Source organism: Drosophila ananassae, chromosome 3R, assembly GCF_017639315.1.
Source record: "Drosophila ananassae strain 14024-0371.13 chromosome 3R, ASM1763931v2, whole genome shotgun sequence".
NCBI lineage: Eukaryota > Metazoa > Arthropoda > Insecta > Diptera > Drosophilidae > Drosophila > Drosophila ananassae.
The window spans coordinates 21,156,182-21,182,512 of record NC_057930.1 but is presented as its reverse complement, the minus strand read 5'-3'; the positions used below and the strand labels follow the sequence as shown (position 1 = coordinate 21,182,512).

The window sequence follows — 26,331 nt, the reverse complement described above, 5'->3', positions numbered from 1 at the left end:
TCCTGTTGCAAGTTGCAAGTTGGGGAGCTAAAGCCTAAGCCCGGATTTGAAGTTGAAGCTGGAAAACTGAAAAACTGAAAACTGCAAGCGCCACATGTTCGTGCCTTGTTTTGATTTACTTTGGCGGTTGGTTTATTTATAGACGCCTGTGCCTGGGCACCCTGTTGCGTCATCTGGGGGCGGCGGTGGGTGGCTCGCGACTCACAACTCTCGATTGCCAGTGCCAGCGCCGGCACCACCCCCACCCCATCCAGTCGCCCACCCGCCACTTCACCTTTCCTTCGCATAAACTTCTCGGATCCGCGTTCCCTGTCGCTTTTTAATTTGGCAAATTTATACACACCAAGCGGTAACAGAAGTCTAGTTTCTTGTAAGAAATGGTTAAATGCTGCCCAGCACAGTGGGTAGCTCTCTAAAATATGAAAATATAATATTAAAATAATATTTATTTCTTTGTTTTCCTAAGAAGTAAACACTCTTTCCGGCTAAAATACATTTTGAATATACATTTGATCTGTTTAGTCCACTGTCCTGCCTGTTGATTCATTCAGCCCAGCAAAATGTTTTCAATCCGGACCACCCACTGTCTCAAATTTCAACAAAAATCCGCTCGGAAACTGGAGACTAGACTCCAGACACCAACAGACTCTTTGGTTAGCCCGATTCGAATTGGCCAAATTTATCAAATGTGTGCTGCAGACTGCAGTGAAAAGGAAATCGCAACAGATGCAAAACAAATGTCGGCTTAATTAATAGATTTATTGGTTTTGTCTTGCATATTACAGCGGCGAAAAATTGTTAACGAATTAATCCTTTCAAGGCGTGCAAATTGTGAGGCATTACTCATACGCCCCGATGCGCCCCCAAAAAAGTATGATTGCATAAAAAAAGTAGCCAACACACTAATGAGGCCGCCGTGTTCGCCTCCCTCGGGTCAATAAAATTGGATAAAAACTGAATTTTACCCATGGATGCGAAGAGTTTTTGGGTTGAGTGGCCGTTTGCCAAATAAGGAAGCCCTGCTCACAGGCGCATCTCGGGGATATTTAAAATTTATGTGAGCCACCGAAAGGTTGAGCCTGTGCCTGTGCCAGTGCCAGTGCCAGTTCCAGTGAAGCGAACAAAAAGATCAGCCACGGCTCTGGGCCAGCCCCCGTCGTAGACCAGGCACATTCTGTGGGTCTCTCTTAGCCTGAATCTTCGACAGGCAACACATGTTCGGCCTGCGCCTTGGCCTGGCCCAAAGCAGCGTTTATCTTGCCACAGTCAACATGGATGAGGATGAGGCAGTGTCTAGTTGAAGCACTGGCAACAAAATGTGCTAACATTCTAGGTTTCTACAGCTTGTCTTGACCATTTAAGAGGGATTTCTTTCGCAGTGCATTGGCACTCTGCTACTGGGCCTAGTCCAAGGACTGGCACTTCAAATTCAACTTCAGATGCAACTGCTACTGTGCGCGAAACTGTCAAAAAGCGAGGGAACTACTGATGCTGGTCGCCCTGGCCCGAAACTGAACTCCATGTGGGCTTGATTTAGTGCCACGTTCTCTGACTGCTGATGCGGCCTGCTGAGGATGTGGATACAAAAAAAAATATATATATAAAAGAGGCGGATGAGGATGAGGAGGATATGACCAGCAGCACTGAGTTATGACTTGGCCTCGGTGACTTTGCTCTTGACTTGGACAACCTTAGAAGGCAGCTGGCGGACCTTGATCCGAGTGGAATTTTTGCAGCCCAGCATTTTGTGGGTCAATAACTATTCGAGTGCCTGACACTTGGGGCTCTGAGTTAATTCCCACAGATTGGCGGCCTTTTATAACTATCATGGTAAATACCTGTAATCTTCCCTTTTAGCCGCTCTGGTTACCTCAGCAATTTTGCTAATTAACTGGGTTCTTATCAATTTTGAAAAGGCTGTTCAGGTGAGGCTCTTCAGTTTGAAGAGGTTTCTAATTAAACAGTAGTTATTGAGTTTATGGTCAGATTTTAATGGTATATTTATATTTAAAATAAGATTTTGGTATAACGAATTATAAATAATCCATCTAAGCACTATTTTTTTAGACTATCCTTTAATTCATCCAATTGTTTATTATGGTTTAGATAGCTTAAGTTGTCTACGATTTATTATAACTAAGAATTTTTTATACATCCTCGTTGATTAGTGTTATGTGATCCTTCATGTTCTTAAATGCTTTAAAGAATTTTTCGCTAATAAGCTTCGAAAAATGTTTTATAATAACACGTGCGGGCCGCTGTTACCTCGGAATTTTGCTAATTGAGTTTAGACTTATCACTCCAAGAGGATGGCGCAATGTGAAAAATGTTAGAAAGGCGCTTATCGGGTAAACAGCGAAAACACTTGAGACCTCCCATATAAAGTGGAGCGAATGGCCGAGGAAGAGTCACAAATCAGTCCAAGTTCATCATGGGTGCATCATCCAAGTTTTCCCTAGTTTGCCTAGTGGGTCTGGCCTTCTGCCTGCCCCAAATCCTGGCGGCCCATCCTCGTTCCCACGAGGAAGCCGCAGAGGACATGTCCCGGTTCATGAGCGTTCTGCGGCAGGACGAGCTACCCGCTGGTTCCCCACGATTCAACGATGTTCTTGGCAATGCCAGGACAATAATCAACTACCAGGCCAGGGGATTCAACGGATCTCGTAATATCTTCCAGTGGATGACCAGCCCCAATGACCGCAACGACGGAGTCTACAATTTCCTGCAGTTCTACGCCGACGAGTCCAATGGCTACATGGGTATCCAGAACTACGAAAAGAGCTCCAAGTTTACCGTCCTCTTCTCCGTTTGGGATGCCGATGGTGCCACCCCAGGTGAAGGTTTTGAGTGCAGCACCTTTGGCGGCGAGGGCATCGGCTACAAGTGCTTCAATGGCACCTTCCCACTGATCAGCAACGCCATCTATTACCTGGATGTCGAAATCGACGGCTCTGTTTTCAGGGGCTACATTTCCGATCCGCAGGAGGATCTCTCCCACGCCACCGATTACTACTTGGAAAGGCATCTGATTGGAGAGATCGTCACACCCCACGAAGCTCTGCACAACCTCATACCCTTCGGCTACTACAATGAGAACTACCGCGACAAGGACACCTGCAGGGAGGCCTTCGAGCTGGTCACCGTCAACCAGGCACCCCATCAGTATGCTTCCGATGGCCATGCCGGCACAACCTTCGAAAAGACCTATTTGTACAACTCGATTTGTGAGTCTTGGAATATCCTGACGGCCATCACGGAGGACAAGAAGACCAGCATCTACTTTACCAGGCCAACTGCTTTGGATTTATACAACTAAGTCCCCAAAGAAAGTAATAAATCCCTATTAAAACAAGACTTCTTTTTAACAACAGCCCATATGCAAATAGAACAAAAGTAGACCCTTTAAAAAAATATATCTCTTTATCTTATCAACTTCATCTTTATCCCCGACTCCGAGGTACTTGTTCAGGAAACTTATCTTGAAAACACTTTGCGGGCAGCTCCATTTTGTTAGTCCCATTTTTGCTCATTAAGCCAGTGGTGCGCCAGTCCTCCAGGTCCTCTGGACATGCGTTTCTTCCAGTAGCTTGTCCTACGCAGTTGGGCTTTAACTTTTTATTGTCTGTGCGGGCAGTTGGAACCTAAACAACAGAAAAATCTAAATAAAAAAGTGGCCAGCGAGAGCGAGGAGTGAAAAAAATAAATGAACTGTCCCATTGTCTTGGGGGATTAGGGCTCCAGCAGAGCCCACAGAGCATCTATAGCTTCTCCGTTCGGCTCAGTCCGGGGAGCTCCTGGTGATGGTGGGTGATAAATGTTGCGAGGCGAGCGGCGGCACAGGCCCAGACTCCATTGAAATTAGTTATTCACGCGGATCGTTTAAGGCAATCCAACACCAGAAGGTAGCAACTTGGTAGCTGCTTGCTGCTTCAAAGTTGTGTTTATTTTGGATACCCTGTTTTGGTTTATATAAAACGAGGGTATAATGAGTTCAAGACAATAAAAGTAGTGGTTTAAATGTGAATTTTCCATCATCAGATTGTTAATAGATAGAATAAGAACTTAAAGAAAGTGGGACAGTTTAAATATAAGTTAATATTTTGAATATAATCCTTAATCTTATACCTTCCTTGCACCTAAGTAACCCCACGTCGAATCAATTATCTTCAAATACAACCCCTTTTTTGTTGGCCATTGCTCTTGGTCATGGCTTGTCAGTGATGGCTCCTCGGCTGCCGCTTTTGTTTTAATGATCGTGCCCGGGATGCTCATTTACCGCTGCAGTACGGTTGGCCAAGTTAAAACTGCAAACGGGATGACTCTTTGGCTTTGTGTCTCTTATCAGTGCAACATTTTGCATGTTGTGGCCAGGAAAGCGCAGTGGCAGTCACTTCCCTCCCTCCTAGCCACCTTCCGCGCTCTAGCTCACAGGCATTTGTCACAGTCCTCCCCCGGCCAAACACAGCAACAAAAAATCTGGCCAAGATACAACAAACACACAAACTAACTTACATACTTAACATGTGTCTTTTTATGTATGCTTTTAGCCAGTTTTATCGCCGGCTTTTGGCTACTGCGGCTCTGGCTATGGCGCTCCTGAGCTTTTGGAACTCGGCTCCTCTAATGGCTCATTTCCTCGAGCGGCCAACAACAACGGTAATTAACCTGTGCATGTTAATGAACTTCAAACTGCATACTCCTACTGCCAGGCACTGAAAGAAAAATTATAAACAAAATAGATTTATTTGTAGATATAATGCGGGTTTAAAAGGGATTATACCTGTACCTTTTTAATAATATTTAAGATGACTAAGATGACATTAAGATTAGGATGGCATAGAGGGTTCAAGCCCCTCTTCTAAGAATCCATTCTTCACCCCCTTTTTTCTCAGTGTCCCTGACAAAACCAACTGTCCAAAGTTTATGCAGATTTTTGTCTTCTCTCCTCACGTTGGCGCTAATGCAAATGTGAAAAGGCATTTTGTGAGCCAAAATGAGGTTGTTGTCGTGCCGCTGACAATCTAATTAGAATACAAAATGCTTTTAGAGGCCCTGCAGCAACTGCAGCATCAGTTTCTGCTCCTTTGGCCATTTTTGTTGTTTTTTGTGGTGAAGTCAAGTCCGTGGGTTTCAAGTTCATGTGTTGACATATGTAGCCATGGCAGTAGTTCGGTAACCCCGTCCTCTATTAACCACCTTGTTGAATAACATTTTGACAGCAATTTGGCTTGAATTTGATTTCACCGACTAGGACATTATTGCGATGAGATGATGGTGAGTCGCGAAAGTCAGTCAATTGATGGCTTAAACTAAGATCCAACAATCGATAAACTTTTGGGCCAAATTTGGCGACGTCAAGGTGCATTTATAATGAGTGGAAAGTTGGATACTGACAGGTAAAGTAATATTGCAGATTATCCAAAGATTTAATGATAATTTTATTCAGTTAGGAGGACAGGAGAAGAAAAAACGAATCTTCATAATTTGCTCAAAATTTTAATTTAAGTTCACTATGTTACATTTTGCTCAGCGGTTTTGAATCATTAAACATTGAAATATTCACACACGAGGACTCCAAACGTTGCACAAAGAATTTAGAATTCAAATATTTCAAAGATCTTTTCGATCTTGAAAGTGTGTAAAAGCGTATCTAGCAAAGGAGCATTGATATTAAAATAAACTTAAAAGCGCTATCCTACTGAGAGTAATTGGGAAAAGCTATTTGAGGCCTAAAATGTACATAAAAAATGTTTTTTATAAAAAAAGGTACTAAGTCGCTATTGATTATTTTCTTGGTAATGGTGTGCTTGGCTTCTTGGGCAATGGAATCCGGGAATGTCGTCCATTTCTTCCAAATGTTTCATTTAGGATATTTGAAACGGGTTCAGTATCTTCCACTGGGACTCGTGCTTCCGAATAGTTGTGCCTGTAAGTCATATCAGGTGGTTTTAATAGACTTTTCGATTTTGCCTCTCGTCCGTATCCCAAAGCTACTTCTACTTTAGTCAAAAATGGATGACTTTCTGATTGTAAGGAGCTTCGTCTTTTGAAAATGGGTACTAATGGTGGTTTATCCAATGTATCAATATTTTCGACGGATGCGGATTTTTCCAAACTTCTGACTGAATGGGATTTGTTAGCACACTCAATGTTATCGTTGTGATCGATATTGACTCGAGCTTTTAAAGTTTTGGATTTTTTAGCACGCAAAACAATGTTATCGTTAACATTGGCATTAAGATGATCGTGTTTGGACTCAGCCTGAATGCGCAGAGGTTTTGAATTCTTAGAACATACCTCTATGTTTTCGTTTAAATCGATATTAGCATTATCGTGTTTGGACTCAGGCTGATCGCTCAGAGGTCTGGATTTCTTAGCACACATTTCAATGTTTTCTTCGATATTAACATTATCGTGTTTGGACTCAGCCTGAGCACTAGGAGTTTTGGATTTATTGGCACAGACATCTAATTTATGGTTTCTATCGATATTGGCATTATCGTGTTTGGACTCAGTCTGAGCGCTCAGAGGTTTGGATTTCTTGGCACAAACCTCAATATTTTCTTTTGTATCGATATTAGCATTATCGTGTTTGGCCTCAGCTCGAGCTTTTGAAGGATTCAATTTCTTAGCACATACCTCAGTGTTATCGTTTAAATCGATATTAGCATTATCGGGGTTGGCCTCAGCTCGATCTTGTGGCTGTTTTGATTTCTTAGCACACACATCAGCTTTATCGTCTATATCGATATTGGTATTATTGGATTTGAGCTCATTCCGAACTTTCACACGTCTCGTTTTCTTTGCAGTGTCAGTGCAGAGCTTTTCAGAGTTATCGTTTAAGTCCACATTGGTATTATCTGGCTTTGGCTTAGTCCTAGCTCTCAGACGTTTGGATTTCTTAGTAGCTTCATCAATGGTGTGGATTGGATTGGACTCGGGTTCTTGTTTTGAAGCCAGTTCCAGTGCTAGTCTCATTCCCGGTTGCAGTTCCTCTTCCTTCTCCGGTACAGCCCTTCCTAGAGCCCTTGCCACTTGTCCTTGCAGCCGTAATCGATTTTCTCGGAGCTGTTGTTCAACTTCGACTTGCAAATTCCTTTGCCGCATTGCCTCCAATTCCTTTGAAAATTATATGAAGTTATTATTTTTCAAGGACTCTCCTTAAGGATACCCCATTACTCACTTTAAACCTACGCCATTTACGATATATCCAATAAAATAGAGCCACATTTAAGGTTGTGCATATTGTGATTAGGAATACCAAAGGCTTTATATCGCCCTCGATGTTACAGCTCAATCCGAACGCATTGAATATTGGTGTCAAGTTTGTTTGGAAAAACTCGCAGATCTTGTTTCCCTTGCATACTCCCGGACTCGGTACCGGGGCAAAGTATTGTCGAACTCGTTCTTGTATTTGAAACATGAATAAATAGTTTTATTTTAGTTATAGATAGAGATATTTAGGAACAGATGAGAACGTTTCAACTATTAGAAAGAATCGAAATCTTTATATTCCATTTGAACGGGAACTATACGTTTACTAAGATTAGAAAATATATAGACGTTACTATGAGATAAAGAAAATTACTAGACAAGACGTACAGCTTCACTTTGTAACAAAGGTGGAGTCCACCTTGTACAAGATATTTCAACTTTGAACTTCTTCAATCGATTCGATATGCCCACTCATGCCTCCTCGAGTTATTTCTTTACCAGGAACTGCCATAAAGTTATCCATATGAGGGAAGGGGGACTTTGAGGGAATCACAGCACGTGCACACATATAGACATATCTGGCTAATTAAGCAGACTTCAAATGAAAGTCAACAAAAGAAGAGATTCGATCGTGGGCCAAGCGACACCACCTGGAGCTGGAACGGAATCAAAACGCTAAACGCTGGAGGTGGATCTGGAGCTGAAGCTGAAGCTGGTGATGGAGATGGAGAGCACCCACTGAGATCGGAGCAGTGCGGAGCAACCATGGCACGCGATAATCAATCAAAAGCCATTAAAGCCAGCCATTTCAGTGAGCCAGCCAAGACAAAGACAATCAGTCCGAAGTAGAAAGCATTTCGCTGGAAAGAAATGAAAAAAAAAAGAAGCATAAAAGCCAAGGCGGTAGAAAATAGACATCGGGCGGGGTGTGGCAAAATCAAATATGCGTCAAGACAAGTTAAAGATCAAAATCAAGATCAAATAGAGCACGAGCTTGGCATCGCTGGTAGGAAAAAATATAGAAACAGTTGCACTGGATGATTGACAGAATTAGAATAGGAAATCGTGAACGGTGTGGGGGAACACTACTTCTATACGATTACGATTATTATTAAATGACCCAGTTGTGGCTAAACGGCTTTTTGTTTGGTCTGGTCCAAAGAAAAGTGAAGGCAACTCCGAAGAATGTCGCCTGTCTGGGGTTCCAGGCTTCCAGCCTTTCAGCCTCCCTCTCGCTATCCAGTATTGGCCAAATGTCGCTCAGAGTTGGCAAATGCAAATTAAACTCCACCACATCGACTTCCCAGTGCAACTTTCTAAATGAAATTCCGATCACATACGTCCTCCTACCCACTTCTCCCCCTTTCCAAGTTATCCATCCTAATTTTTTGTATTTCTATTTTTTCGTTACACTCATGTGTGCGCAAAATTAAGGAAATAATTTGGAGTAAAAATATACTAGCTGATTGTCACCTGGCAGGCAATGGGAAAAAGTAGAGCCAAAGGCTGCGAGGCTCTGACTAAATCAAAGCCTTGACATCGAACTCCTTTCTAAAGTGTCTAAAGCTAACGTAAATTTTGGAGAAAATGCACTTGAATAAAGGTTTTCAAATATTTAAATTTATAGTTATTTATATATTTATTTATTTTAAATTTTTCATATTCTAGTAAGAGAAAATAGGTTGATGCTGTTTAACTCCAACTACTTTTGTTTAAAAATTGGATAAACCTATTTGTTTTTTGAAAGCTATGACTTCCTAAAGAACTCTGCATCTAAATTCTACCAATTTTTTTCAGTGTATAATTTATCTACCAATTCCCTGGTAGAAGCCCCCTCCCAGTAAGCTCAATTAGAGACGCATTCGCAAATTGCCTTGCACTTTTATTGTCACCAATGGGGAGACGCGTCTGCGGATTGTGGATTTGAGTGCGGTGGCATTTTGTCGCGACGCCTGTCTGGGACCCATCATCAGTCACCAGTGGACATCCAAGTGCCAGGTAATTGCCCCTGACATGCCGGGCCCACAGCCCACCAGACCACTTGTAGGCATTTTGTTTGACTTGGATTATCGGTAAGTGCATGGGTTTAACATTCCGCGGATGTCCAACTAAACGGCGGATTAAGCGGGACCACTTGTTTGGATCACTTCTGACCTTGCATTACAAGGGATTAGTGGTTAGTAAGATGGAGCTGAAATTTGTCAACCTCAGTTCACAGTAATGCCAATAGCCTATGGAGTAAGATTTCAGATTGAAATAATTCCAAAATCAGGCTCTAACTCATTCTAACCTTTCGCCAAAATTATAAATTATGATTCATGCTCTCCTTATTCGCAGTATGGCCAAAATAATTCAACAGGCATAGGCACAGTTTAAGGCCATTTGGCCAATTTATCCAATCCATTCACACTCATAATCCCCGACCGTATACGGAGACCATCGAATGCCCGCATCCCATGCCAAGTGCCCATTAGGCCGCATATATAAATCACCATTAATTTGACAGTAGATTTTTACATAACTCAGGCCAACAGGTGAAAGCGAAAAGCGCACAGCTGCCCCAGGAGAGAGATCATGGAGTGTCATGGAAAACTCGCCACTTGCACTCGTAAAAATTTACTTCGACTCGACGACCGATCTCCCCATATCCCCACACACTTCTCCCCATAGAGGTTGGCATGCAAAATCGAATTGTGTGCTAATATTTGGCCAAAATGCAAAGAGCCGGCGGTTATCGCAACAGCCACGAACATGACGAAGTGACTCCAGATGGGGCAAGTTTTCAATGTTGCCGCTTGGCCCCGGTAACGGTCATAATAACAATCATTTCCTTCAAGCCAAAAAATTGCCAAACGTTAATCGAGGGGACTGAAGAATGGGGGAGGTATACTTGCGGGTGATCGACATGTAATGTCAGCCACATCAGTAAAAGTTTTGGCCTTCACTGCGAGAAATAATAGAACTCAGTTTTATTTCCAAACACATACAAAAGTAAAAATATCACTCTTTCGAAAAAGAAGTAAAAGCCAAGATGGTGAAGAACCTGGTGAGGTTAACCTTTCCAGGGAGATGCCACAATAGAAAGCTCACACATGACAACCGCCAGTCGCACTTCGATTAATAGCTCTTTGGGAGGAAAAGTGTGTGGTTTGGAAGAAACATGGCTTTTGTTTTAGCTTAGCATAGTTTGGCCCTATCCGCGTAGACAAGATGTCCCAGCTAAAAGCTTTTCCGACAAACCCCAAATCTCTTTCAGATTCCGAGCCCCGATCCGACGATCTTTTGGGTCGCCGCAGCAGCACATGACAGGCACAATTTCTCAATAAAGAAAATCTCTCACTTTCACTGACGACGCACATTCTTGGAGTGTTTTGATGGATTCCGAGATCGCTTTAAGTATTCAGCCGCTGCTAAGTCCTTTGACCTATTTTCCGAAGTAAATTCTGGGCGCCACTGCCCCAAGCTAAAACGCAAGGATGTCTTTAAGTTCCTCAGCTGATTTAGATGAAAGGAAGTCTCTGACTTTGGAACTAGAAGCATATTGGCCAAGTGCACGTGCAGGCCACAGTAATGATCCCTGCTGTAATTGCGTCGAAAGTCCCACTTGTTGTGCTCGAGATCCTGTAAGGCTGCGGGGAGATCATCATCCTGCATATCCCACTCAGAGATTAGCTCCTTTGGGGTATTGTTAACGGAGGTGAACGACTCTCGGTCAAGATGCCTATTCTCATCTACTAGAAGCCTGTGCTGGTCATCCAAAATTGGTATCCAGGTCTGTAAGGAATGAATGCCATCTTTTATAAGGTCGATCTGCTCCTTTAGTTTGGCCACCTCCTGGCTGTGTGTCTTTTCAATGCCAGGATGTGTCTCCTGGCTGTGTGACTTCTTAATGCCAGGATGTATCTCCTGGCGGTGTGTTCTTGTAGAGCTCTTCTGGCTGGACGTCGTTCTCGTAGTTTCTTCACTCGATTTTGTAGTGGAAGTCAAAGGGCATGGTTGTGGTGCTGTAGGTGTTGCTGCAGGTGTTGCAGTCGACTTTGAAGGTGGTTTCAGTTGGCTGCATTTCTTTCTCCGCCTACCGTCTTGATAGAAACTTGTGCGCAACTTTTGCCTCAACCGATCAAACGATTTCATCGAAGTTAAAACCTCTCCTGCCCTTTCATCATTCACGGATTTTTCTATGGAACTGGAACTGGTGGGCGGAGGTGCTCTAACATCAGGTACCTCTCTATTTCGCCACAGGATCTCCCTGTTCGCCCTCAAAGTTCCGGCTTCCCTGCAATCACCCGCACACTTTAAGTCCTGCCTCTCTATGTTGGGTAACATTTGGACTGCTTTTCTGGTTCACTGCAATTTTGATCCAAAAGAAATGAATAATTATTATCTGGAAATTTTGACTTGATATTTTGAGAGGTTTTACTTTTTTACTATGTTTAGATCTTAGAAAGATAGAGCTTTGGAATCCTAGGAACAAAGCTCAAACAATAGATATTAGTAATATCATATTACTATTCCAAGACCAAGTGATTTTATTTTGGAGTTATTATTTCTTTTTGTAAATGTACATTTAATGGCTAATTTATGAATTAATTTCAATACTAGTAGTAGAAAAGCATCTAAAACTCTTTGAAACACACGTCACAAACATACTCTTTAGGTTACTGAACTCATTTCGAAAAATTGCAAATGCTACTGTCTTAGGCTCTTAATCGAACTTGTATTAACGCGATGATCTATTTAAATCCTCTTTAAAATGATACGAGGCTGGTGGAATCTGTGGCGGAGATCCATTCGGATATAACCAGACAAACCCAATCAAACGCGTGGAAACAGGATGGTCAATTCAAAAATCAACCTTCGTTTAGGAACTCTTGTAATTGGATATTTGGGTATATTAACCGAAATTGTTGATATTTCTATGTTGATATACTACGGATTTCTGAAATGTTCATACATCCTGACCCTTTGGATTATCGCCAGCATTTGGAATGTGAGTTCCGAACTCTTCTTACTGGTTGCGGTCTATCGTGTAAGCTGTTGATTATATTTTTTGTCCAATTTTAATTGTTAGTATTTTAATCGTAGAACAATCCTCATCTCTTGCCAGTGCATTTGGTAACCTGCCTGGGAGGGCTTATAATGATGATGATCACCCATATGTTGGTCGCCACTAGTGGAGTTCTCCATTACGGCCTGGTGGGATATGCGTTATTCTCTATAGGATGTAAGTATTTCGTCGATATATATATTTTATTATTAATTATCTTTCTTATAGTTATGTTCGCGGATGTTCTAATCGTGCTGAGTTTCTATCACTCGGAAAAATAGGAAAGTCGTGGCTAAAATTCTTCAATTTCTCGAGTCTCGAATAATAAATTGTATATTTGTAATAAAATGGTAACTCTTTCTAGCATTTTTTTGGATCATCCTTAGAATCAAATCACTAAAAATAACTCAAGATGCTTTGAAAATTATTTCATATTACTATTTTAAATTGCTCGTAAAATACACCATCATACACATTAAACACTCATACGAAATAATTTTGGTCCAATTATAATAAAATTATCGATGTCCTTCGCATAAACTCTTTTACTACTACTTTTTTTAGGGGATTTTCAGGAATTTTAACTAGAATATGGGTCTGATCCTTACGCCTGCAGATGAAACGGATGAATTTATTATTCGAGAATGCCATTTAAAAAAAAGTTGCGATGTGTGAGCCTCCGGGGCGCAAGTCTGTTTTTGTGCTATGTGAATCTCTTCACGCAAGCCTTTGATACTTTATATATTACTTTTACGGAATACAAATTCTGTCTACGCATTTATCTAATTTGGTACTTATCCACCACATGGCATGTCATATCCGAGCTAATACTCCTTTATGCGGTATTCGGGGTAATGGAAACAATTGATTATTTTCACATATTCTGACTGTACGACATTCCAGCTAAATAATCATTTGATGCCGCTCCATATGGTGACCAACTTGCTTGGATTGATTCTTCAGATGATCAACCACATGATGCTTGCCAGCTTGCCAAATATGAATCATGAAATGGTTTACTATGCCTTTTACGAAATATTCCGTAAGTGTTCTACAAGTAAACAAAAACATATTATTGAAGGAATATATCTTTTCAATTGCAGTGGCCATTGTGACCAATGTGGTCAACCTAAGATACTACCATTTGGAAAAATAGTGCACCACTAACCCAGTGGGACAATCACCCAGCATGGAGCCTGATTAAAAGGTGCAAAATTCGAAATTTATTAGGAGATTGTTGCACAATATGGTCCGTGCATAAATCGTGGCCAATTGTCACCAAATGGCGATTTGCAACCGAACTCAGTCGACCTGCGTTTAATTATCGGTCCACAGCTCCAACGCCCGGCGAGCAATACATGCGTGCTAATTGACCAGGCCTGGAAGTCCAGGCTCCAAAACTAAATCCGAATCCGAGTACGAATCCCTGGGTCCAGTCCAAATGTCCAAATGATAACCGCGACGATGAAAACGCATGCTGAGCCAAATGAAAATTATGTTGCAATCGTGGCGAGCGTGCTGCCCGCTGGCTGGTCACTGAACCGAGATACTTTGCACCATCGAGACCGACTGCGTCCACAGGCCTTAATTAATTTCCTTGATTAATTGAAAGTGTGCTTGCTCGGCTTTCGACTTGTCTTACTTTATTTTGTGTGTGTATTTTTTTAGGCTTTTATTTCATTTACTTTATTGCAAAAGTACTTTTTTGGCAGAGCAAAGTTGAAGGCAATAAGAAAAATTGTCTCGTATTCGATTCGGTAGTATATGATGGGCGTTGCCCTTAGCCAACCCTTGGCCATTACTCTTGGTCCGATTCAGATTCCTTTCCTTTCCATCCCATCCCAGGCATATTTATTCGATTAAGGTCGAAAAAAATGCGATCCCTGCTGGGCGGAATGGTGTAATTAAAGCGGCAGTCGGTGTATTTGCTAATGAAATTATTTAATATTTTATTGAATAATTTGCTATGCCCATGTGACAGACTCAATAAAAAGAACCATACATCACAGACTAATCTAAGCCATAATCTTTGACCTTGTCAGGCCATTAAGAACTCGATAAAGTCTCAATTCCAAATGCAACATAGGCCCCAAACAAAACATCAATCAAATCCACTTAAAGCCAAACAATAGAACTTGCAAAGTAAATCTGAAAATGCTATTCACCGAATATTCACTGATTTCATAAAATATTACGATAAATGCCGTTTTCAACGTTTATAAACCAAAAAGGATTTTCATATTTTATTGCTCATAACTGCAAAAAGCGACATTAAATGCTTCCCTGCTTAAAGAAACAAAATGTAATCGCCAAAAGTTTTTTTTTCCAAAACGCACTAAACTAAAGGGAAACCAGAAATAAGAAAAATGAATTGTCTTCATTTTGTAATTTAATGGTATTTTATTGAATTTTTGATGGGCATGGACAAGGCGGATCGGTGCAGTTACTGGCCCCATCCTTGGCTTGTGGCCCGGCAGCGATTCCCATTCCCAGTCTCAGTCCCAGTTCCATTGCCAATACCAATCTCATCCGATTGGATTGGATTCAATTCGATGGGATCTCTCCGTTCTGTCCACCTTCTCCATCCTGTTGACATTTAAAATATGGCCGCGTGTCAATGCGACTGCCCTACGCCCATTTTTATGCTTGCCCCCGAAAGTCAGGTTTACATTTCGATTTCGGTTTCGATTTTTAATTCGCCACTCTGCCCGAAATCCCAGCGTAAATTCAATTTGAAGGTCTGAAGGCCTCACTGCGCCAGTGCCAGTGCCAGTACCAGTGCCCAGTGTCCAGTGCCCAGTGCCCAGAAAAATGTGCTTTCACTTGACCCGCAATGCTGCGTAAATAAATTTTATCGCACCGCTGACACGTGCGCGTAATATTTCATTAAATTTAAACTAAAAATAAAATAAAATGAAAATCAAAAGACCCAAGGAAATGAAAAGTATGCGAAGTAAAGCTAAAAAAAAAAAATAAATATAATTGCGTTCGGTTCAAAACGGCAGCATAAACAAATCCGCGATTGCATCGTAACTTCGTTTTCAATTTGGCAAGTTTGACAATCGGCCAGTTAGTGAATGTCCCCCCCTGTTTGGCACATTCCACTTTCGGCCAAGAGTCTGCCACCTACGTTGGCTTTAGCTTTAGTCCGTCCGTTTAGCTCCCGGAGGGGGCTACCTGTCGCAGCAATTGCCGCCTGCCATTCACTTGCCGGCAGTGCGTGCCGCCACTGCTCCCGATGCAGTTGCTCTTGATTGCAAATGCCAATTGTTGCTTCGACTGAGCCAACAATATGCCAATGTTTATGGCAGTTCATAATTTGTTTTCCTTCCATGTGGCATAGCCCATTAAATGAACCCGGGAAGGTAGGCATAGCCAGTGCTAATTAGCAAAGTATATAGCCCGGGAATAATACTTCCTAGCATCATAAAATATTTATTAAAAAATAAAGAACCAATTATAGAAAGATTAAAAATATTTTATACTTTTATCTACATATGTGCACTTTACCCTCCCATCGACAAATAGTGCAACTTTGCGATTTAAGTATCGTTTTTAAAATTAGTTGCTGCTCGTAAATAAAAAAGAGGAATTAACAAAAACCACACCGAACGTGTCTGGGGCTGCCTTGACTGCACAAACGCCTACAAAGACGGTCAGGCCAGGTCCCAAGAATGATCTACGCCTATTGTGAATAATTTTTTAAGACTGCCAAGAACCCCATAAACATACGGCCATTATGCTGAACGCTTCGGCTAATGGCCCGCCTGCCACTAAGTCCACCGGGATGAGAAATAGGTCTGAGCTCATAAAACTTACCCGACTGTGGGACTGCTCCCTTCGCAGAGAGCTTCCTTCTTTCGGTTCTTAGTGATGTCTTAGATGTAAAGTACAAGTGCTGCTCCCGCTGGTCATTAGGCGAGGTTTTCTGGATGGCGGCACGCACCCGTCGGAGTTGGGTCATTTGTGCCGACGAATGGGGCGTCACTTAAGCCGTTGCTAATTTCCATAGTACACACTTTGGTGGCGTTGAACAGGTTCAGGATGTAAGCCAGGTTTGGGGATCTGAAAATACACAGTTGTGGTTAAACTGCTATAGTAATAATTTCAAAATAATAACTAATATAAGGAATTAGCCTTTTAAAATCCTTTTTAAATAGTAACTTAAACTTGGAGGCTTTATTTCAAGCTTATTGTCTGAAGTTTCCTTTTGAATAAAATAATCCTCTAGAGAACTCATCCAACCAAGTCCGGAGCACTGCACTCTAAAATATAGAAAATGAGTATTTCGCAATCAAATGAGAGGCAAAATCCAATTTAAGATCACCTCCAGTTGACACCTCCACTTGCTGGTCCTGGCTCTGGCCATTTAATGGCTCTGGAATTGGCCTGACCCGTCTCGAACGTCTGCCAGGTGATCGTGGATTCTGTGGATGGCGGTTTGGCGAATCATGGAACAGACCATTCTGCTTTTGTCGCTGTTCCCGGCAACATGAGTATGATTTATTGAAGTTTATGCGGCTGGAGGAGCTTCTGCCCGCAGATCGTGATGACTTTGCTTCGTTAGCCGCGATCCTGGTAAGTTGGGTGATTTTTTCTGCTCTTTCAGGGGGTAGTATAGGGCTTTTAATAAACCTTACCTTGAAAATTGGAAGTCCTTTTTCAAAATTATTTAACTCGTTAGGTCTTAAAGGACTTAAAGACTTTCTATTTTTTTTTAAATTAAAGAAAAAAGTTGAAACTTCAAATCTAGAGCATTCAAAGTCCTGATATCTTCTATTTTGAACTCTATTCATACGCTGATCCTGCACTTGGCCATGCTTATGTGTATCATTTTTCTTGGCCAGCGGCTGGGAATATGCATTATTGTATTTTTATATTATTTGTGCTTAATTCGCAGGCTTGAAGAGGAGGAAGCTGGAGGAGCCGGACGACTGGTAGTGGGAGCCATGCACCTGATTTCCCGAGTGTTGTGACTTTTGTGGCCGCCGGACAAGACCGTTGATTTGCGGCAGGCAAATGACCATCTACTCCTCCAGTTTTGTGTTGCAGGAGCTCATGGGCTATTAGCTTGGTGGTGCTCCATCTCCATTCACCCGTTCACCTCCTCCTTGAGCGGCCAGTCCTTTTGTCAATTCCTCCGACTCCAGCTAGAGAACGAGATTTATGTTAGTTCGGTGTCATTTTAAGTTAATGGGTTATACTCCCCAACCAGTTTATTTTTGCATTATAGATGAGTATTTTTTGTGCGTCATGTCTGCCACTTTGTCCAGTCTTTTTCCACATTCCTCCTGAGTAAAGCTGCAGGTGAATTTGAGTTTGAATTTATGACTTTGGCTCTTAAATTGGTTTATTGCAATTTCCGTGGCTCCCACACGGTCTCAGACATGAATTTATTTATTATTAACTCCATAAAAGTAATGCAAACAGATATTTGGTTAGTTTAAATCACGGTACCAAACAGCTTGACAGAATTTGTAAGCTTTTTTAACTTAATGTAGCTGGCAACCCTAGTCAGCATGGTGAAAGTGATCTGGCAAGCCTGACATTATAGTGCGATAATTATCGTTAGTATATGGATAGGAGAGAAAATATAAGAATTTATCTTTTAAGTCAATTAATTTAGTAATAAAGCGCATATTAATTAGCTATAGCCTACTCTTTTTAGTAGGAGGCTCACTGATCAGTTTATTTTTTTGATCTGGCAATGACAAAGCTCTATTTTGGCGACCAGTGTTGCACAGTGTTGTTTGTCATTTAACGTCACGTGGTTCATTTACCTGTTTAGCTTCGTGTTTCTGGATCGAAATTCAGAATTAGTTGTGAGTTGTATGAAAATCCTGTGTACACGATGAAGCGCCACAATGCCAAGATCACGGAGAAGGAGAAGTCACCGAGTCCACCGTCGTACTCGCCACCCTTGGGTCTATTCAACACATCGTCCCCGGAGGCATCGGCATCCTGCAACGGTGCCGTTTTGTACGTGGATGTGGTGAAGAATATGCCCAAATTGGAGATACCACCACCACCGCCACCGCCGCCACCGACACCGCCTGAATTTAGTATATTTCGTGAGGACTTTCCGGCGCTACCAGGCACCAGACTGCCCTCGAACTCATCCTCGGCGGTTCCGGATGACTGGACGGCCATGTTGAGCGATGATGAAGACGTGGATGATGAGGATGATGATGATGACGAGGATGACGATGACGACGATGATGACGACGACGAGGATGAGGAGGACGAGGGCTGCGAGGATGATGTCGACAGCTTGGAGGAGGTGATCGTAAGCGATGCCACTCCAGTGAGTGCCACCACGGAGAAGGACTTTGTGGAGGAGTGTAAAACCTTGGAAGTTTCCTCGAATGCCGTAAGGAAGGAGGATAACATCGTTGCCACCAAGGAGCAAATGGAGATGCTCTATGGCTATCTGAACTCTGAAGCTCGATTCGATGTTAGTCTAATCTTTAGCAAGCAGTTCTTGCACGAAGGGGTCCGGCAGAGGGCACTTAATGGTGTCGTGGCAAAAGGCGTTCCCAATCCATTTCCAAATCCCTTGATTGGGCCACCACCTGGCTTCGAGTGCGCCAAGTTATATGCCCGCATGAAGACCAATCGCATGGGCATGCCCCTGGGTGGCGTGGACTTTGAACTCGTACCGCCCATCTACGAGAAGCTGTGGAAGTCGGAGGTGCAGCCACCGCGGAACGCTGTTGAGGGATCTTTCGGCATGCTAGGCCTGGCCAAGGATCTGGGATCAATGACAAGAAATCCGCTTCTGATTCCTCAGATTCTGGAGCATGAATCAAATCTGAATCTGGAGACGCACTGCTGTGCTGGTGGGTCCGGCAGCCTTCACTCCTCCTTCTCGGGGCCTTTCCTTCCGGGGCGATGTGCTCCCCACGAGTTGAACTTCGAAGTGCCAATGAACTATCGCATGGCGGGCCGATTGGGCCTCCAACAGCCAAAAACGGAACAGATGGAGGTGGAGCTACTGTTTTTCTTCTTCTACACCTATCCGGGCGATATGATGCAATTGTTGTCGGCAGCCGAACTGGCGGAGCGCGGCTGGCGATTCCACAAGTTCGAGCGTTTTTGGATCAAGCGGCAGGCTGATAATCCCAACTACGCCTACAGAGGCTTCCAGGAGTCCGGTGAATACAACTACTTCAACATGTTCCAGTGGAAGATACTGCCGCGACACTTCAAGCTCGATCCCGAGCAACTGGAACGGACCATCACCAAGGAGGAGCTGTTCGAGATGCACGGCTATCATCCCCAAATGGCCGGCTACTAGAGTCCGCCCCAGTCGATCTCCTGAAGAAACCGTGATCTTCCTATTCGTCTCGTCGATGTCGAATTTTTTTATACAACAAACAGTTTTTAAATCAAATGAAAACTTGAACAAACACTACGCTTGCGTTCTTCTACTTTCTATAAAATGATTTGATAGAATTTTCTAGAGGAGATGATAAGTCTTTTTATAAGCATTTAAAAGCAAAACAAAAAAATACATACCAAATTATTGTATTCTTTATAAAGATATAGTAAAATACTTATTTCATTTTTTAAATCATAATGATTTGGTTTTTTAAAAACTATTTTAATCCTATTTCTCAGGATATGTGAATTTAAGAAACATATTTAAGTTTGAATAAATAAATAAATTATACTTAGTCGAATAAGCATGAAAAAAATATAACTATTGTTTTTTATTATCTTTTTAATTCGGTTGTATTTAATTTTAATGTTTTATATATTTTCAATATAATATAAAACACTTTTAATCTTCTTGTTAGGAACTTGATCTACGATATTAGCTTACCTGACCACTCCATTTAGCTTTAAGCAACATTGTCACCTTGCAGCAGAAAATCGAAGCCACCACACCCTCGAAAAGCCTTCGCACCACGCGCATAGCACCACTGGGCACCACCTTTGGCCAAGCCCCGATGAAGCCAAAAAAGATACGAGGAAAATCGCAGCGCTCATTAGCAAAATGGAGCACCGGCAGACGGACAGCTGGACAGCTTGGATAGTTGGATAGTTGGTGGTGGCTTTGGTAAGTTGGTCCGCCCAGGCACGATCTTTTTGGCCAAGTGTCGCCGGTGGAGTTGTCGTCGTTTAGGCCGCTAATTGCCACGTAAATTTGCAACCATTTTTGGCAGCTCATTAAATTTATTATTAAAACAAAAGCCGGTCCAAGTTAATTGCCATCAAATTGACATGCGAGCCGGTCCGAGCCGAGCTGAGCCGACTGGAGACGGACGACAACACCCGCCTGGAATGGCAGTTTTGGGACTCGGATTTGGGGGAACTGCCAATGGCCCCAGCTCATGCGTATTAATTGCCATGGAAACTTCATAATTTCATGTGGAAAAATGTGAACGTTAGGCGTGCTCAACTATAACAACAACAGCAGCGAATAAAAAGACCCAACAACCACAAGTACAATGTGTAATTTAAGCGAGATAGACTTAAAAAATTGGAGTGGAACCTGGTGGTTATACGGATCTGTCCACTTGGCGGCTTATTTATGGCACGGCGAAGTTTGATTGAAATGTGTTGTCTGTGAAATTGACAACTTGGGTGAGATTTGCACGGCTTACAGCTGGATCGGTCTCGGCATTTGGATTCCGATTCGGTTTGGATGCAGTTTTAAAAGCACTCTAAGAAATTCAAGAGTTCTTGCTTATTTAAGACATTATTTTGAAGTTAATCAAGAATAACTGGGTACTATGAATCTTAATAACCATATATTATATATTTAAAACTAATAAATTGTCTATGAATTTCTTGCAGTGCTGATATTGTAGCCAATTAAGCATGAATCATGCCCCCAAAGTCTTGTGGCCAGGAGCGTTGTGCAACGATCGCTCTGATTAATAAGCCGCCCGCGCATGGCCAGGAGTTGGAGGAAGGAGTAGCTTTTGTGGATGGGAGACCCGGGAATTAACCCCGGACTGGACTACTATGCTGGTGAGGCCCCCGATAACCCCGGCACACGCATGTGCAACTGCAATTACCGTTAGCCATGCAAAATGCGAGACAGGTAGGGTGTCAACACGCTCGTAACTTGCAATCAACTTAAGATGACAGTGGAAATGAAGCATTGACGCCTCGCACGTACCACATACAACGAAATAAAAAAAGAAGGTGAATAAAAAATCCTACATACATATGGGAGTCAAGAAGGAAGCCGCCGGAGGAAAGTCCACTTGGTGGCAACAGCATCCCATGGTCGGTCGCCCAGATCTTCAGTGTCCGATGGTGGGCAGGCCGAATAAAAATAAAAATAAAAATAAATATGAAAAGGTGCTGCAATCAGGTTTCTCCTTCTTTTCATCTTCAAGGCGAGTGGGTATCAAATTAGACACATTTTATTATTAAAATCCACTTGTGTTGAAATAAAACACGACTTTCTGTGTCGCCCATAATGAGAATATATGGCAAGTTAATGCCAGAATTTATTTAACAGCCAAGAAGGCACTGTGGGAAAATGGTTTTTTTTTGCTTTTAACTTTACTATATTTAGTTAATTAAGAAGTTTATGTTATAGCATATAAATCTATTTTAGAGCTTTGCTTTTAATCAATTACTTAACTTTCAGAGCAACTTTATCACCACTGTAACTCCACCAGAGAGTTCTGAAATAAAACACAACTTTTATGACGATTGCAACTCCAAAAGTTCAACTTGGCAACAGCATCTGGGGATTTGACGTTGCAAGAACCGAGATCAATGAACGCTGATCAAGGATTTTGTCATCGGGGGGAGTGATCATTCATTCAAGTCACGTCGCCGTCTTTATGCATATATCAACAATCCGGCAAAGAACCTAGCCGATCAATGCTAATTGCCGCTGCCAGATGAGGCGTCTCTTCCTTTTTTGCCCAATGCTGTTGGTCGAATTTGTAATTTTAATTACCCCCGAGGGGGATAGGAGTGAGCGGAGCCTCCACCACCCCGAAATTTGCATGCGAAGATCGCGTCAGGTATATTTCGATTTCGGCTGGTATTTGCTTATTTTATTGATCTTTATATCGCGCCTTTTTTTTCGGCGGCTGACTGCCTGTCCGTGTGCCTGCCTGCCTGCCGGCCAGTATAAGGGTTCGTTGTATCATTCATCAGAGCGTCTGACTGTCTGGCGACTCTCCGATGGGCATTATGCCATAGCTCTCTGGCCGTAGTTCCAGCCATAGCCCTGGCCGGGAGTTCAAAGACACAACGGTACATTCACCCTGGATCGGGGGAAGCGACAAGGCCACGCCAACGACACCACCACGCTCCACACCCACGTGTGTCCAGTGGCTCGGAGAGTCGTTGACCAGGCGGGTTTATTGAACTGGAGCTACATGGTACACGGTGACCAAAACTAGGGTAAAATCTAGTCAAAGGGTTACTTATAAGGAGTTAAATTAGCAGAACTGAAAATTTAAATTCCAATTAACTTAAATTCCCTTTAAGCTGGGAATCGGTAGGCCAACAGGGCGTATACGTGATGAAAAACGTGCTACTCTTTTTAATGCTTTCATGAATATATTGGATGGATGATGTCGACAGCTTGGAGGAGGTGATCGTAAGCGATGCCACTCCAGTGAGTGCCACCACGGAGAAGGACTTTGTGGAGGAGTGTAAAACCTTGGAAGTTTCCTCGAATGCCGTAAGGAAGGAGGATAACATCGTTGCCACCAAGGAGCAAATGGAGATGCTCTATGGCTATCTGAACTCTGAAGCTCGATTCGATGTTAGTCTAATCTTTAGCAAGCAGTTCTTGCACGAAGGGGTCCGGCAGAGGGCACTTAATGGTGTCGTGGCAAAAGGCGTTCCCAATCCATTTCCAAATCCCTTGATTGGGCCACCACCTGGCTTCGAGTGCGCCAAGTTATATGCCCGCATGAAGACCAATCGCATGGGCATGCCCCTGGGTGGCGTGGACTTTGAACTCGTACCGCCCATCTACGAGAAGCTGTGGAAGTCGGAGGTGCAGCCACCGCGGAACGCTGTTGAGGGATCTTTCGGCATGCTAGGCCTGGCCAAGGATCTGGGATCAATGACAAGAAATCCGCTTCTGATTCCTCAGATTCTGGAGCATGAATCAAATCTGAATCTGGAGACGCACTGCTGTGCTGGTGGGTCCGGCAGCCTTCACTCCTCCTTCTCGGGGCCTTTCCTTCCGGGGCGATGTGCTCCCCACGAGTTGAACTTCGAAGTGCCAATGAACTATCGCATGGCGGGCCGATTGGGCCTCCAACAGCCAAAAACGGAACAGATGGAGGTGGAGCTACTGTTTTTCTTCTTCTACACCTATCCGGGCGATATGATGCAATTGTTGTCGGCAGCCGAACTGGCGGAGCGCGGCTGGCGATTCCACAAGTTCGAGCGTTTTTGGATCAAGCGGCAGGCTGATAATCCCAACTACGCCTACAGAGGCTTCCAGGAGTCCGGTGAATACAACTACTTCAACATGTTCCAGTGGAAGATACTGCCGCGACACTTCAAGCTCGATCCCGAGCAACTGGAACGGACCATCACCAAGGAGGAGCTGTTCGAGATGCACGGCTATCATCCCCAAATGGCCGGCTACTAGAGTCCGCCCCAGTCGATCTCCTGAAGAAACCGTGATCTTCCTATTCGTCTCGTCGATGTCGAATTTTTTTATACAACAAACAGTTTTTAAATCAAATGAAAACTTGAACAAACACTACGCTTGCGTTCTTCTACTTTCTATAAAATGATTTGATAGAATTTTCTAGAGGAGATGATAAGTCTTTTTATAAGCATTTAAAAGCAAAACAAAAAAATACATACCAAATTATTGTATTCTTTATAAAGATATAGTAAAATACTTATTTCATTTTTTAAATCATAATGATTTGGTTTTTTAAAAACTATTTTAATCCTATTTCTCAGGATATGTGAATTTAAGAAACATATTTAAGTTTGAATAAATAAATAAATTATACTTAGTCGAATAAGCATGAAAAAAATATAACTATTGTTTTTTATTATCTTTTTAATTCGGTTGTATTTAATTTTAATGTTTTATATATTTTCAATATAATATAAAACACTTTTAATCTTCTTGTTAGGAACTTGATCTACGATATTAGCTTACCTGACCACTCCATTTAGCTTTAAGCAACATTGTCACCTTGCAGCAGAAAATCGAAGCCACCACACCCTCGAAAAGCCTTCGCACCACGCGCATAGCACCACTGGGCACCACCTTTGGCCAAGCCCCGATGAAGCCAAAAAAGATACGAGGAAAATCGCAGCGCTCATTAGCAAAATGGAGCACCGGCAGACGGACAGCTGGACAGCTTGGATAGTTGGATAGTTGGTGGTGGCTTTGGTAAGTTGGTCCGCCCAGGCACGATCTTTTTGGCCAAGTGTCGCCGGTGGAGTTGTCGTCGTTTAGGCCGCTAATTGCCACGTAAATTTGCAACCATTTTTGGCAGCTCATTAAATTTATTATTAAAACAAAAGCCGGTCCAAGTTAATTGCCATCAAATTGACATGCGAGCCGGTCCGAGCCGAGCTGAGCCGACTGGAGACGGACGACAACACCCGCCTGGAATGGCAGTTTTGGGACTCGGATTTGGGGGAACTGCCAATGGCCCCAGCTCATGCGTATTAATTGCCATGGAAACTTCATAATTTCATGTGGAAAAATGTGAACGTTAGGCGTGCTCAACTATAACAACAACAGCAGCGAATAAAAAGACCCAACAACCACAAGTACAATGTGTAATTTAAGCGAGATAGACTTAAAAAATTGGAGTGGAACCTGGTGGTTATACGGATCTGTCCACTTGGCGGCTTATTTATGGCACGGCGAAGTTTGATTGAAATGTGTTGTCTGTGAAATTGACAACTTGGGTGAGATTTGCACGGCTTACAGCTGGATCGGTCTCGGCATTTGGATTCCGATTCGGTTTGGATGCAGTTTTAAAAGCACTCTAAGAAATTCAAGAGTTCTTGCTTATTTAAGACATTATTTTGAAGTTAATCAAGAATAACTGGGTACTATGAATCTTAATAACCATATATTATATATTTAAAACTAATAAATTGTCTATGAATTTCTTGCAGTGCTGATATTGTAGCCAATTAAGCATGAATCATGCCCCCAAAGTCTTGTGGCCAGGAGCGTTGTGCAACGATCGCTCTGATTAATAAGCCGCCCGCGCATGGCCAGGAGTTGGAGGAAGGAGTAGCTTTTGTGGATGGGAGACCCGGGAATTAACCCCGGACTGGACTACTATGCTGGTGAGGCCCCCGATAACCCCGGCACACGCATGTGCAACTGCAATTACCGTTAGCCATGCAAAATGCGAGACAGGTAGGGTGTCAACACGCTCGTAACTTGCAATCAACTTAAGATGACAGTGGAAATGAAGCATTGACGCCTCGCACGTACCACATACAACGAAATAAAAAAAGAAGGTGAATAAAAAATCCTACATACATATGGGAGTCAAGAAGGAAGCCGCCGGAGGAAAGTCCACTTGGTGGCAACAGCATCCCATGGTCGGTCGCCCAGATCTTCAGTGTCCGATGGTGGGCAGGCCGAATAAAAATAAAAATAAAAATAAATATGAAAAGGTGCTGCAATCAGGTTTCTCCTTCTTTTCATCTTCAAGGCGAGTGGGTATCAAATTAGACACATTTTATTATTAAAATCCACTTGTGTTGAAATAAAACACGACTTTCTGTGTCGCCCATAATGAGAATATATGGCAAGTTAATGCCAGAATTTATTTAACAGCCAAGAAGGCACTGTGGGAAAATGGTTTTTTTTTGCTTTTAACTTTACTATATTTAGTTAATTAAGAAGTTTATGTTATAGCATATAAATCTATTTTAGAGCTTTGCTTTTAATCAATTACTTAACTTTCAGAGCAACTTTATCACCACTGTAACTCCACCAGAGAGTTCTGAAATAAAACACAACTTTTATGACGATTGCAACTCCAAAAGTTCAACTTGGCAACAGCATCTGGGGATTTGACGTTGCAAGAACCGAGATCAATGAACGCTGATCAAGGATTTTGTCATCGGGGGGA

At 42.6% G+C, this 26,331-nt stretch overlaps 6 protein-coding genes across 7 annotated transcripts; 4 read left to right on the top strand and 2 right to left on the bottom strand.

Moving 5' to 3' along the window:
• Nucleotides 1-2,401: 2,401 nt before the first annotated feature.
• On the top strand, nucleotides 2,402-3,352 carry LOC6498188. Its single transcript, XM_001962225.4, has one exon. The coding sequence runs from the start codon at nucleotides 2,432-2,434 to the stop codon at nucleotides 3,314-3,316; it is 885 nt and encodes a 294-aa protein (XP_001962261.1). The 5' UTR covers nucleotides 2,402-2,431; the 3' UTR covers nucleotides 3,317-3,352.
• Nucleotides 3,353-5,480: 2,128 nt separating this feature from the next.
• LOC26513961 lies at nucleotides 5,481-7,544 on the bottom strand. The gene is made up of 2 exons (XM_014906794.3): nucleotides 7,184-7,544; nucleotides 5,481-7,119 (listed from the first exon to the last, which is right to left on the bottom strand). Exons 1-2 carry the CDS (start codon nucleotides 7,421-7,423, stop codon nucleotides 5,785-5,787), a joined length of 1,575 nt encoding a protein of 524 aa, XP_014762280.1. The 5' UTR covers nucleotides 7,424-7,544; the 3' UTR covers nucleotides 5,481-5,784.
• A 2,611-nt stretch (nucleotides 7,545-10,155) lies between these two features.
• LOC6497352 lies at nucleotides 10,156-11,681 on the bottom strand. The gene has a single exon (XM_001962226.4). The coding sequence runs from the start codon at nucleotides 11,539-11,541 to the stop codon at nucleotides 10,558-10,560; it is 984 nt and encodes a 327-aa protein (XP_001962262.1). The 5' UTR covers nucleotides 11,542-11,681; the 3' UTR covers nucleotides 10,156-10,557.
• Nucleotides 11,682-12,650: 969 nt separating this feature from the next.
• Nucleotides 12,651-14,276, top strand: LOC26514836. 2 transcript variants are annotated; one of them, XR_004310044.2, is made up of 4 exons: nucleotides 12,651-13,113; nucleotides 13,166-13,304; nucleotides 13,366-13,914; nucleotides 13,975-14,276. XR_004310044.2 is itself a non-coding variant. In XM_014906893.3 (3 exons), exons 1-3 carry the CDS (start codon nucleotides 12,907-12,909, stop codon nucleotides 13,416-13,418), a joined length of 399 nt encoding a protein of 132 aa, XP_014762379.1. In that variant the 5' UTR covers nucleotides 12,651-12,906; the 3' UTR covers nucleotides 13,419-14,276. The 2 variants fall into 2 exon arrangements, 1 of the variants encoding a protein (XP_014762379.1); XM_014906893.3 differs by having other exon boundaries at nucleotides 13,366-14,276.
• A 3,752-nt stretch (nucleotides 14,277-18,028) lies between these two features.
• Nucleotides 18,029-19,817, top strand: LOC123257459. The gene has a single exon (XM_044716626.1). It carries the CDS (start codon nucleotides 18,114-18,116, stop codon nucleotides 19,557-19,559), a length of 1,446 nt encoding a protein of 481 aa, XP_044572561.1. The 5' UTR covers nucleotides 18,029-18,113; the 3' UTR covers nucleotides 19,560-19,817.
• A 2,991-nt stretch (nucleotides 19,818-22,808) lies between these two features.
• Nucleotides 22,809-24,110, top strand: LOC6498189 (regulator of gene activity). The gene has a single exon (XM_032451461.2). The coding sequence runs from the start codon at nucleotides 22,809-22,811 to the stop codon at nucleotides 23,850-23,852; it is 1,044 nt and encodes a 347-aa protein (XP_032307352.2). The 3' UTR covers nucleotides 23,853-24,110.
• Nucleotides 24,111-26,331: the final 2,221 nt, after the last annotated feature.

Bases quoted from the DNA above. Each gene is read 5' to 3' on its own strand.
- LOC6498188 (XM_001962225.4), top strand. From the start codon at position 2,432: ATGGGTGCATCATCCAAGTTTTCCCTAGTTTGCCTAGTGGGTCTGGCC.
- LOC26513961 (XM_014906794.3), bottom strand. From the start codon at position 7,423: ATGTTTCAAATACAAGAACGAGTTCGACAATACTTTGCCCCGGTACCG. The intron at 7,120-7,183 runs GTGAGTAATGGG...TAATTTTCAAAG, and splicing joins GTAAATGGCGTAGGTTTAAA to GAATTGGAGGCAATGCGGCA.
- LOC6497352 (XM_001962226.4), bottom strand. From the start codon at position 11,541: ATGTTACCCAACATAGAGAGGCAGGACTTAAAGTGTGCGGGTGATTGC.
- LOC26514836 (XM_014906893.3), top strand. From the start codon at position 12,907: ATGCCATTTAAAAAAAAGTTGCGATGTGTGAGCCTCCGGGGCGCAAGT. The intron at 13,114-13,165 runs GTAATGGAAACA...ACGACATTCCAG, and splicing joins TCCTTTATGCGGTATTCGGG to CTAAATAATCATTTGATGCC. The intron at 13,305-13,365 runs GTAAGTGTTCTA...TTTCAATTGCAG, and splicing joins TGCCTTTTACGAAATATTCC to TGGCCATTGTGACCAATGTG.
- LOC123257459 (XM_044716626.1), top strand. From the start codon at position 18,114: ATGAAGCGCCACAATGCCAAGATCACGGAGAAGGAGAAGTCACCGAGT.
- LOC6498189 (XM_032451461.2), top strand. From the start codon at position 22,809: ATGGATGATGTCGACAGCTTGGAGGAGGTGATCGTAAGCGATGCCACT.